This window comes from Taudactylus pleione, unplaced genomic scaffold, assembly GCF_031769625.1.
Source record: "Taudactylus pleione unplaced genomic scaffold, aTauple2 ptg000820l, whole genome shotgun sequence".
Classification (NCBI taxonomy): domain Eukaryota; kingdom Metazoa; phylum Chordata; class Amphibia; order Anura; family Myobatrachidae; genus Taudactylus; species Taudactylus pleione.
This window is the reverse complement of record NW_028285222.1, coordinates 1,613,272-1,625,430: the sequence shown is the minus strand read 5'-3', so window position 1 is coordinate 1,625,430 and position 12,159 is coordinate 1,613,272. Positions and strand designations below refer to the sequence as shown.

At 50.6% G+C, this 12,159-nt stretch overlaps 1 protein-coding gene across 3 annotated transcripts in view; it reads left to right on the top strand.

Annotated features, from left to right (window-relative positions):
* Positions 1 to 5,998: 5,998 nt before the first annotated feature.
* KCNC1 (potassium voltage-gated channel subfamily C member 1) overlaps positions 5,999 to 12,159 on the top strand; it is a 186,524-nt gene continuing 180,363 nt past the window's right edge. For 2 of the 3 annotated variants that reach the window (XM_088458258.1, XM_088458257.1), the window contains exon 1: positions 5,999 to 7,786. In XM_088458258.1, coding sequence (XP_088314384.1) covers positions 7,217 to 7,786 — 570 coding nt within the window. In that variant the 5' untranslated portion in view covers positions 5,999 to 7,216. The remainder of the gene's footprint in view (positions 7,787 to 12,159) is intronic. The other variant, XM_088458260.1, reaches the window with a different exon arrangement.

Genomic DNA, 12,159 nt, shown 5'->3' with positions numbered 1-12,159 from the left:
TCCGCAATCACTACTTCTATCTGCTGACCGCCTTGCGGCTACTGCACGAGACTCTTCGGAACTTCCTGCAGACCACAGGAGAGGGATTGCAAGATCCTCTCCGGCAGGGCAGCCCCATAGCAGGTAATGGGCTAACGCCATCTGTAGATGCTGTTAGCCCATGCAGAAAAACTTGCAAAGCCTTGCAGATCTTGTTAAATACTACAGCTGCTGTGGGAGCTGATAGGCGGACGGAAAGCAGGAGATAGCTCCTGCTTTCCCCTATGGTACATCTGAAGGATACTTCATTCTGCCCTTAAACATGTGGAAACCGCAGTTTCTGCATATGTTAAGGGTATAATTTATTAATAATCATGCCCCACAGAAAGAAGGTATTAGATCTGGACACCATAGTAAGAGCTAAAAAGAATAGCTACTAAGGGGGCCATTTATTAATGATCACATATGCAATATGCAATCATAGTGCTGGGATGTATCATCCGGCACATGCAGGGACAGGGGTCCGTTCCTGCGATGTGCCCGGAGTGCTGACGGGGCTGCTGCGAATGCGCTGTCCCACTGACTGCACCTACGCTGCCACCATTACCCGGGAGAGGGCTCCGGGGAAACTCTCTCACGGCTAATTATGCAATGTGTACCCCATAGACTACAGCGCCTAACCACGGGGCGTATCTATAATGGGTGCAGGGTGTGCGGGGAACACGGGCACCGCACACCCTGCACCCATAATATTACTTACCTCTCCGGAGTCCCACGTCGGTGCAGGCGTCCGGCGCTGTAAAACGACTGGTAAATGGCCGCGATGACCACTTTCCCGTCGTTTGCGCATGCGCAGTACTGGGAAAATGGCCGCTGCGGCCATTTTCCCCGATGACCTGTGCATACACTATAGACTCTGGGCACAATCTAGTGCCCAGAGTCTATAACTCCGGCGCTGGCCGCGCACAGCTCAGTGCGCTGCCGGGCGGAGAGGAGGGGGCCCGTGTTGGAGACCGCACACGGGCCCCCTCCTCTCTAGAAACGCCCCTGCGCCTAACGCCAGCTGCGGGGGCCAATCTCCAAAATGCATCGCATTCCGGATATTCGTAAATTTGGCAGCATCGCATCCGCTATAGAAAACTATGGGGGAAGCGGCTGCCAGTGGGAATGTAGGGATCACAGCAGGTATCGGAGATATCTACTACGGTCTCTCCTTCATAAATCTGGAGGAACTTAATATTTGCGGTTATTCAGGGATTAAGCTGCAAATATACAATGATAAATGGGCCCCTAAGTGCGTCTTACACATATATACAGACATATTGGTGTTGACTATAGGATTTGGGGGGGGTCAGGGTGCTCTTCACTGTTGAGGACACATTTTAACTTTGAAGGTCAATATATTTTGGTGTGACGCATCGCTACAGCTGTGTGGTGTATTATAAATTGTGGACACCAAAGCGTGTCATATTATTTATGGGATGCGGTCACCAGGTTGACAATCAGTGTTGAAATGTCGGCAAGGGACATGTCAACATCTGCAGACTGTCGACATGTTCACAATGACGGCAGCGGAAATGTCGACATTTTACAGAATGCCGACATTTGGATTAGGCTACAGAGGAAGGATAAGGGGAAGCGACTCACCGGCAGAACTCTGCAGCAGCTGACACCCAGAAGACACCGCTGCACTGCCGTGCCGGTAAGGAGATTGCTGCGCCGCCGGGGACATTGACATTTCAACAGTGTCAACATAATGAATGGCGACATAACATACTATAGCCATATTAATATGTAATGTTTAAATCTTTCCCATTCATCCCCCAAATGCCCCTCAGTCCTCCCTGTGTGCCATCAGACCACCCCGCAAGACTCTTCAAGACATGTCTCATCAGGCTCCTAGTTTTCCCAAAGTGCCACCATCAGACTACAATTCATGCCCCTGCAATGCCCGAACAAAGTACCTGGATAGACCTCTGCACAGTGCTCCAGGACAGAGAGAGAAAAGACACTGGCCACTGGAAAGAGGACATGCAGCCTGCTGAGACACGGGAGCAGCAGTGGGATCAGCAGTGGGTTCTCTGCTGCAGTCAGAGATGTACTGGGCACACGCACTGCAGTTCCCGATACTTCCTGCCAGCCGAACAAGAATCTGTCCATCCCCATCTCCTTTTATCCTGTTACTAATCCCGCCGCTGCTTGTGACTCCGCTTTTAGGTCCGCCCAGAGCTTGCTAGCACAAGATCCGTCCGACAAAGGCCTACTCCCTGCAGCTCTTTGTCCTCCTGCAGGGTCACTGGGCGGGATGCATGATGCGATGCATCCCGCCAACCTTCGCATGCATGCATGAAGAACACCGCAAAGGACCACTCTCACGGTAAGAGCTGCCCTTCGGGGCTATGACCCATAAGCCCCTCTTGCATCCTCCTGCGCATGTGCAGAAGGGCACACGCCGTGGAGAATCGGTATGAATTACTGCCGGACACAAGTCTGGCGGTTCAAATCCCGACAGCGGCTGCCCGACATGGGTGAAAATCCCGATTGGCCCCAGGTAAGTATTTACTAACCTAACCTCCTAACCCTCCTTAGGGTGCCTAACCCTAACCTCCCCCTCTAAGCGCCTAAACCTAACCCCCCCTTCCCCGCCGCCTAAACCCTAAGTCTCCCCCGGGTGCCCTAAACCTAACCCTCTCCTCCCCCCCGCGCGGCTGTCAGCGCTCGGAATCACTTCAATCGGGATGCGGCGTCGGTAAAAATGACAGGCGTCTAGATTTAGACACCTGTCATTTAACCCTCGCCGGGATAAAGCAGTCGGGAAGCCGGCGGTCGGGATTACGTCCGCTGGCTTCCTGACTGCATACCCGCCGTGGGGGGTGCTGGGATTGGAACCCTCTCACAGCACTCTCCCAATAGAAGCCCATAGGCTTCTATAGGGTAGCCATCAGGGGAAGGCGTTACCCAGCGCAACCAAGCCCCGGAGTGCATAACATTCCGGAGCTTGGTGCATATGAGAAATGCGATCAAACCCGCATTTTCGGGGTATGACTCCATTTCTCCCTTTGCTACATCCCACCCACTGTCTGATGTTACTGCTTTGTCTGGGAATGCATGAAGCTGGGCAATGACCGTGCTCAGAAATGTTGTGTGTCCACATCAACTGTGATTATCCAATCAGCATGGCACTCCCTACAAGGGCGGGGCACAACTTAAGTAGCCTAGTGGTAAGACTACACGGATAGAGCCGTGAGAGGGAGGAATTTGGAATGGAGCCCTAATGGGGGATAGGTCGGGAAGGAGCTGCAATGGGGGTGCGGGACTGAGCTGTTGGGGAGATCTGGATGGAGCTGCAACAGGGGAGTACACAGCAGAGGGGCGTGGCAGCCAGAGAGAGAAGGGGCAGAGCCAAGCGGTGGTGATTTAAATCAATATACGTATATATATACTAGGGTTGCGCTTTGAGTGACGGGGGCCACAGGTGGCTGTTGGCAGGCTATAACAGGAAAAAAAAGCTGGTCCTGTGGGCCCATTTTGATGGGGAAATTGGAGCTGCAATCCAAGTTCCTGGATTGCACAAGAAAAGAGAATACGAGCAGTATTGTAAAGGATGCACGAGTGTTCAAATATAACTTAATCATTATCATAGGCGTACGCACGTGGGGGGGGCCTTGTGTGCACAGACACACTCCAATGTCCAGCACCCACCCACACACACACGCCTGCAGTGATCGCCACCAATTAATGTCCCCCAACGGCACCCGGTCAGGACTGATTACTGACCGGGTTAATCATCATGCCAGGCCAGGCAATGAGAAGTATTACACATTCAGTGGCCCACTGGCACTTACTTGGCAAGCATTGACTCTGGCAGCAGCTGTCAGCAGTAGTGTGCGCTGTGTCAGGCTCTCATTGTGAGGGGCTTCTGTAAGTAAACTGCTGCAGCCTGCAGGGGAAAAAGGGGGAGGGGGAGGGTGCCAGGCAGGGGGAATATATGAGTGAAAATAATTCAATACATATTTAGGAGGGTAGAATGATTATAAAATACATACATATTTTAACATATAGTAAATATATTAAATATACATATATTTTATATATAACAATACAGGTTGAGTCTCCCATATCCGAAATGCTCGGGACCACGAGCATTTCGGATTATTCCGGTTTTCGGAATACCTGGGGGGGGGGCCCGGCGGGTGTCACGGGAGGCCCCGGCGTGTGCTGCGGGTGAGTCCGGCGGGTGATACAGGGGTCCGGCGGGGTTTTTGCGGTGGTCCGGCAGGTGCTACAGGGATCCGGCGGGTGTCATGAGGGGTCCGGCGACTGAGGCGGAAGGGTCCGGCAGGTAAGGAGGAAGGGTCCGGCGGGTGCTGCCGCTGTCACGAGGGGTCCAGCGGGTGCTGCAGCTGTAACGAGGGGTCCGGCAGCTGCCGCTGGGGGTCCGGCGGGTGATGCGGGGGGTGGCCTGGCGTGTGGACCACGCCCACGCCGCGAGTCATTGGCCGCTGATACTAGTGACGTCACATATGCACCTAAATATTCCGGTTTTTGGAATATTTCGGTTTTTGGAATAACGGATATGGGAGACTCAACCTGTATATCTATATATATCTAATCTGTTTAATATATGTTAAAGCATGTATGTTTTTATAATCATATCACCCTCCTAAAAATGGATTGAATTATTTTTACATATTTATTCATTAGATTATTTATACATACCTAAGCCTCCACATTTTTTATGTCACTTTGTACTTCGTGAAGACGGGGGGGGGGGGGGGAATGAGGATTGATGACTGTAAGGCAGGGGTGTCTTAAGAGAGGCGGGGGCCCGTGTGCACTCCCCATGCAGGGCCCCCTCCTCTCCCCTCGGTGGCCGGCAACTGACTGACACGGCTAGCCAGCCACTGGAGCCTTAGTAGACTCTGGGCACTAGAGTGTGGCCGGAGTCTAGTAAGCATGCGCAGAAAACCGGAAAAATGGCCGCGGCGGCCATTTTCCGGTGTTCTGAGCAGCGCAGACACCCGACGTGGGACCATGGACAGGTAAGTCTAATATAATATGGGTGCAGTGTTTGCAGTGCGGGGGGCCCCCTGGACACACTGCACCCATTATAGATACGCCACTGCTTTAAGGTAATGCTAGACTCACACCCTGACTGGTTTTAAACACCCCCAAAAGCAGAGCTAGAAATGTTTTTTGTATGTAATGTGCTGTGCACGCCTATGATTATTATTAATATAAAAAAGCTACATTTTGATTCTAAGTTCCATTGAAACAATTGCATCCTCTACAAAACTCCTCGTTTTCAATTTTTTTTTTGTATTACAGCTACTTATTCAAATGGTAAAATATGGTGCCTGTGCCCACTTTCCCAACCTATTTCATGCCAAAAACCTTGCTGGGCCAGGCAAAATGTATAATTGTCAGAGGGGTGGAAGTGGACGTTTCGGTCGTCTAGGACACAGGTTCTCAAACTCGGCCCTCAGGACCCCAAACAGTGCATGTTTTCCAGGTCTCCTCACAGAATCGCAAGTGAAATAATTAGCTCCACCTGTGGAACTTTTAAAATGTGTCAGTGACTAATGAATACACCTGTGCACCTGCTGGGTGACCTGCAAAGCGTGACCTGTGTGGGGTCCTGAGGACCGAGTTAGAGAACCACTGTTCTTCTAGGAGATCTCGGTCAGGACACTCCAAGAAAGATAATAACACAAAAATCAAATGTGTGCCGACTTCACTATCAAAAGTGTGTGAATTTACAGGATATTGTACAAGCGTAGATAAATAATCCATACAATGCGATTAGTGTACTGAGAGTACTCCATGGTACAGTGTACAGAGTAATAATTAGGGGCTAATGGACAATGCTCAGGACACCACTACAGTATATTTTGAGGGAGGGGTGGATGTACATAAAACAGGCAGCTGGGGACAGGCAGTGTTCCCCTTGTCTCCCACCCAGACTCACTCACTAAAGCTGCTGCTTGCCTTCAGTCCTTGACGTGTCTGGGAGGGACATCCTTTGTGGAAGGGGTAACACACACACACCTGGGGCAGCCCATGTGATTACTATTTACCCCGCCCGTAGCCGTCACACTTATTAAAGGGTGCAATGTCAGGATATGAGTAGCAGTGCCGGAATATATAAATATCTGAGACCCAGCGATTGCATGTCGAGATAGACGAGCAGCAGGTACCCGGTGATTGCATTGCACTGTCGAGATATATAAGCAGCAGACCTCCGAAGATTGCAATGTCGGGATATATGAATATCAGAGCTCGGGTGATTGCAGTGTAGGGAAGGATATATGAATAGCAAACCACGTTGATTGCAGTGTCGGAATATATGAATAACACAGACCCGGCGACTGCAGTGTCGGGATATAAGACCAGCAGAGCCCCGGTGATTGCAGTGTCGTGATGTAAGAGCAGCAGAGCCTAGGAGATTGCAGTGTCGGGATATAAGAGCAGCAGAGCCCCGGTTATTGCAGTGTCGGGATATAAGTGCAGCAGAGCCCCGGTGATTGCAGTGTCGGGATATAAGAGCAGCAGAGCCCCGGTGATTGCAGTGTCGGAATATACGAGCAGCAGAGTCCAGGCGATTGCAGTGTCGGAATATACGAGCAGCAGAGTCCAGGCGATTGCAGTGTCGGAATATACAAGCAGCAGAGTCCAGGTGATTGCAGCGTCGTGATAAGAATAGCAGAACCTAGGTGATTGCAGTGCAGAGTTGCAGACAGATTGGATCTCTCTCTCTCAAACTGAGAAGCTGACCCTCCGGCACTAGGACCCAGACGTCAAGCCGTTTCTTAGAAGCAATAAGGCTGTGCGCCTGCGCACAGGGCACAGTCAGTGAGCTGCTCTTCTGGCGAAGCTGCTACATGTTCCTGGAGCCCGGAGATCCACGCACAGCCTGTGGCAGAAACCCGTACACAGAGTCCCAGTGCGCAGAGTCCCAGAGGAGCTGTCCGTTCAGCACCAGGTACAGCAGGCTCCGTGTCAGGTGAATAGGCACAGAGGAGCCATGGATGTAGGGGGCTGGCAGGAGAGGTGCTACTGATAGCCATCATCCACCTATAACACTGGGGACCACCTGTTACACCACCTCTACCAGCCTGTCCCACCGAGGCAGTGCCCACCCTGCTGTTCCAAGCAGTGTCCTTGAGAACAGTCCTTGCATTGAGTGCTTGTTGGGACTGATGACTGGGACTCACACACGACATGTTCAATAGGCGTCATGGGCCAAGGGGACGAGACAGATCGCATCGTGATAAACGTGGGAGGAACGAGACACCAGACCTATCGCAGCACCCTCCGCACCTTGCCAGGGACCAGGCTGGCGTGGCTGGCTGAGCCCGATGCCCACAGTCACTTTGACTACGACCCCAGGACCGATGAGTTCTTCTTTGATAGACACCCAGGGGTGTTCGCCCACATTCTGAATTACTACCGGACGGGCAAGCTGCACTGCCCGGCGGATGTGTGTGGCCCCTTGTATGAGGAAGAGCTGGCATTTTGGGGCATAGATGAGACAGATGTGGAGCCTTGCTGCTGGATGACCTACAGACAGCACCGTGATGCAGAAGAAGCCCTGGACAGCTTTGGGGGTGGCCCTGTGGACAACAGCGCTGATGATGGGGATGTAGATGGCACTGGGGACTCCGGGGATGGAGAGGAAGAGCTGGAAATGACTAAACGTTTGGCCCTAAGTGACTCTCCAGATGGCAAATCAGGAGGGTTTTGGAGGAGATGGCAGCCTCGGATTTGGGCTCTCTTTGAAGACCCCTACTCCTCTAGATATGCACGGGTAAGGTATACCACCCATTTTCAATGCCTCCTCCCCCACACACTTTGGTTTCACATAAAATGTCTCCCATCATGTATGGAGTGAGAATTCACTATAGCAACCTGAGGGCTGGGTGCGATTCATCAACAGATAGCTTTCTCCTTCTCTGGCCAATACATGAGGAGGATGGGTAATTACTCTATAATCCATTAATGGCTTGTCTCTACATACACTACAACCTCCAAGGTCCAGTGACCTATGGAGATGAGATGTCAGATGGGAGAACCCTTACATCAAGAAAGAGACAGGAGCCACTCCGGCTGCCAGCAAGTTAATTTATGATCTGGGGGTGTTAAGGTGAATGAATTACGAATGTAAATAAAGCAGCAAAGCGTCTGGAGTTCAGACTATATTAGTAAATGATGCTGTCGAATGTACAGAATTCTGATTTCCTTTATTTTTTTTTTAGCTAAGCAGGTGCTGCTAATTAATTATACATTCATCGCCGTAATTCGAAGGCGAGTAATAATAACAATAATAATAGGTGCATCCAATGTCATTGAGAGAAGCTTTTATCTCTGTCCGCAACACTGTGCCCTCTAAAGTCTGTGCTGGCACTCGGAGGGTTAAATAAAAAAACCCAGAAAGAAGCCTTCTGGAAAACTCATAGAACTGGCTGCTGTGTTATTCTATATTATTCCATCTCTCGCCTGATTATCTCTTTCAGCGATTGTAAAGCTCCTTGCTGAAGGTGACGCTGTCAGTACAGCTCCTCTATTCGTGTATTCCTGATGGAGGGAACACATTCTCTGCCCTTCACTAGGAATCACAAAGAGGATGTAGGTTCTGTTCTATAGTCGTTTTGTGTCTTATAGAAGGGGTAAAGCCCTGGTAGATCTTTGGATGCATGAAAATTGAGGGCGAGGGTGGCTTTTTGTGACGGATTCCATGGAGGGCATAAAACATTGGACCAAATATGTATCTGTCTGTGTTGTGTTTATCACATAGAAGTCTGGGTGCCCTTCATCTTCCCATACACGGATAACGCACAGTGCATGGTAATAGCGTGTGTCAGTAACAGGTCAGAAAAAAATAATATATGTTCTGTAACATTTTTACATTCATTATTTCATGTTCCTTACACAACGAGCCAATTATACAGTAATCTCTTATGCTTCAGATTTCTGAACCACACCAGTCCTTAACAAAAAGCAAGGAGTGGGACCTTAATGCCTGGAGAACCCACCTGCATTAATATACTGGTTGTCTAGGGCCACACTGATTGTAATGTGTCTTTGTCGGGGGCCACAATGATTCTAGTGGTTCTCTAGGGCCATAGTAATTGTAATGGTTCTATGCCAGGTGCCACAGTGATTGCACTGCTAGTCTCCTCAGTGATTAGAACTGTCCTCAGTCCAAAGGGCCACCATCATATAACTGGTTTTCAGCCTGAGGGGCCACAGTAATGGAGGCTCTATTCACATGGCGTCATAGTGCTCACAATGATTGCCTATCTCTGGTACCCTTGCGGTTTTTCTGTCATAAGGGCCAGAAAGGTTGGACTTGGCTGATTATCATTTGTTATATTAGGGGCCCCAGTGACTGCAGTTGGTCCTCTGCCGCAGTGAAGTGGGAATGTATAGATGATTAACAAATTCATCAAACTATATTTTGCTTTCACAAATTCTATTTGATCACTGACACGGAAGGAGGGTGCCATGTACCTCGAAGACCAAGAGACAGCTGTTGTACAGTAACTACACGATAATCGATCTAAGACAGCATGTACTGGGTGAGGGCTCATGCGACTGGATGTGTCTCCTACAGAGGGAGCCGCCATTTGTGGACTGAACCAATGACAGCGCTGAGGCAATGGTTGGATAGTCATCACGAGGCCTGGGGTATGGTCATGAGGTACTGGATCAGACTGATAACCTTTAGAAATGATGGGGTTAGCGTTCTGGGTATGTTACTTGGGCTTTTGCAAATTGACACATAAGATAAAATGATCATGTTTTTTTTTGTTTTGTTTTTCAATCTTTGCTATAATCGCTTATAAAATTATTTGTGATTGATGTCTCGTGCCTGCAGGTTTTATGATCCGGAATATAACGTCAGGGAGTATTTGTTTAATTTCAAAATGGAAAATAATTCTTACTCTGTTTCTGACTCCTATACCACCTACTCTAGCGACCTTAAGTGTAGGGATTGATGATCAGGTCACCTGGTACAGTGACCTGGGAAGGAACTCTCATCGGCTTTTAGTGCATACGTTTACATGGTAATGTAGGCAGAAAACCGCTCTCGTTCACACGTGAGGAAAATGGATAAAAATGCAGGGGATACCCTTCTGTGCTGTAAACATATTTTCTATGCTCTATTAACTTGTGTGATCTGCAGAATATTCCCCCCCCCCCCCCCGGCCAGGTACATAGTGGTATATTCTGCAGATTATGCCATTGCTGACCTTCCTAGAGATCTGCAGAACATTGTTCTGTTCCATCTCCCCTTTGGGAGATACACAGTGATGTATTCTGCAGATTATTTTATTTCTGACCTCTATATATGGGTTTAGTATGAGATCCTGACGGTAGGGATCCTGCTGGTCAGAATACCGACAGTGGCATCCCGACAGTCAGAATGCCAACGCCCGTTAGGAAACAAGGTAAGACTAACACTTACCCCTACCCCTAACCTCACCCCCCCAAGGGGTAAAACCTAACCTAAACTTCCCCCTAGTGCCTAACCCTCCCCCTAATGTCTAACCCTTACCCTGCACCCTAACCCTCCCCCTAACGCCAGATACTTACCTTTGGGATGCCGGCGGTCGGCATTCTGGTGCCAGGATCCCTACACTGTCAGGATTTCTGTGCCGCTATTACGCCCATTGGCATCCTGCACGCCGTGATGCTGACTACATCCCCTATATCAGGGCTCGACAAAACCCGGGGGCCAGGTCGCCATGTTGACCAGATTTGGCTGCCTGTTGGCCAGATTTGCAGCAGCCCCCTGACGCCGCTGCACCCGTCGCTAGTGTAGTGCAGACCACGAGCGCGGTCCACACTACACGGGTGTGGCTGTGTGTTTGTTATAGTAGCCAATGAGAGTCAGAGACTCTCATTAGGAGCTGTGTCCATGGAGTGAGCCGGCTGGAGCTCACTCATGAGCTCCGCCTTCCGGCTCCCCCCTGCAGCAGGTGATGGGAGAGACGTCATGACGTCTCTCCCATAGTGCAGGAGAAGATCAGGCCGGGACTTGGAGCGCAAAGCGGCGGTCACGTCAGGAGTGTGGATTCAGGTAAGTTGTGTTTTTTGTGTGTAAGGGGCACTGCATAGGGGGGGTGACTGCTACAGGGGGCACTGCATGGGGGGGTGACCGATACTGGGGACCAGGCCCGCTGAGAGCAGCCAGGTAATAGGGGGCGTGGCCTAATCGCGGGAGGTGTGGCCACGCCCCCTTCCCGGAAAAAAAAGATATGCAGCGCCGCGGAGAGGGGGCGCTCTGAGCCCCCTCAGCCCGGCGCAAAACCAGGGGGGGCGCGATCAGTGTGATCGCTCCCCCCACAGGCTTAGGAGACTGCTGTGGGTAATCTGTACCCGCTCCCCCCCCCCTCTCGGCGACCCTGCTGGGGACACTGTATGGGGGGGGCGCTACTGGGGCTACTTCATAGTGTTTACTACTACTGGGGGCACTGTATAAGGGGGGCTACTACTGGGTGGACTACTACTACGGGCAAGGCATAGGGGGGACCACTTCTGGGGGCGCTACATAGGGGGACTACTACTGAGGGCACTGTATATGGGGACCACTACTGGGGGCACTGCACAGGTGGGGTGGCTGCTATTGGGGGCAATGTATGGGGGGTGGCCGCTACTGGGGCACTGTATAGGGGGGGCACTACGTTACCTGGGGCACCCCATTAGTGGTGTGGCCATGGTGGTTGGTTGCCTGGGGCGTAGGTGCTCAGTAATGCTGCCCCGGGGGAAGGGGGGGGGGGGTTCTGGCTCCTACGCTTCTAGAATCATAATTGTGCTGAAAATTGCTCCAGTCCACCTATCCTCTGACAGATACATACTGTAGTGATATATTTTGCAGATTGTTAGTGACTTCTCTAGGATCTGCAGAACATTGCTTTGTTACAGCTCCAGTAACAAATTCTACATCTGTTAGGGCTGAGCAGCTATAAGAGTCGCCCGTGTGAGGATGGCATCTGTGGGGCGTGTGTTCCTGCACTCTGTGCTGTAGATTGTTGATGAAGCTGAGAATTGACTGTTACTGCAGTTTCCATAGTAACAGACCCGCAGCAGACGGCGCTCTCTCTCTCTCATATATTTACTATTCCACTGATATTTCACATTGTTGGGGGCAGTGTTACATTAGTAGACTGCAAAATA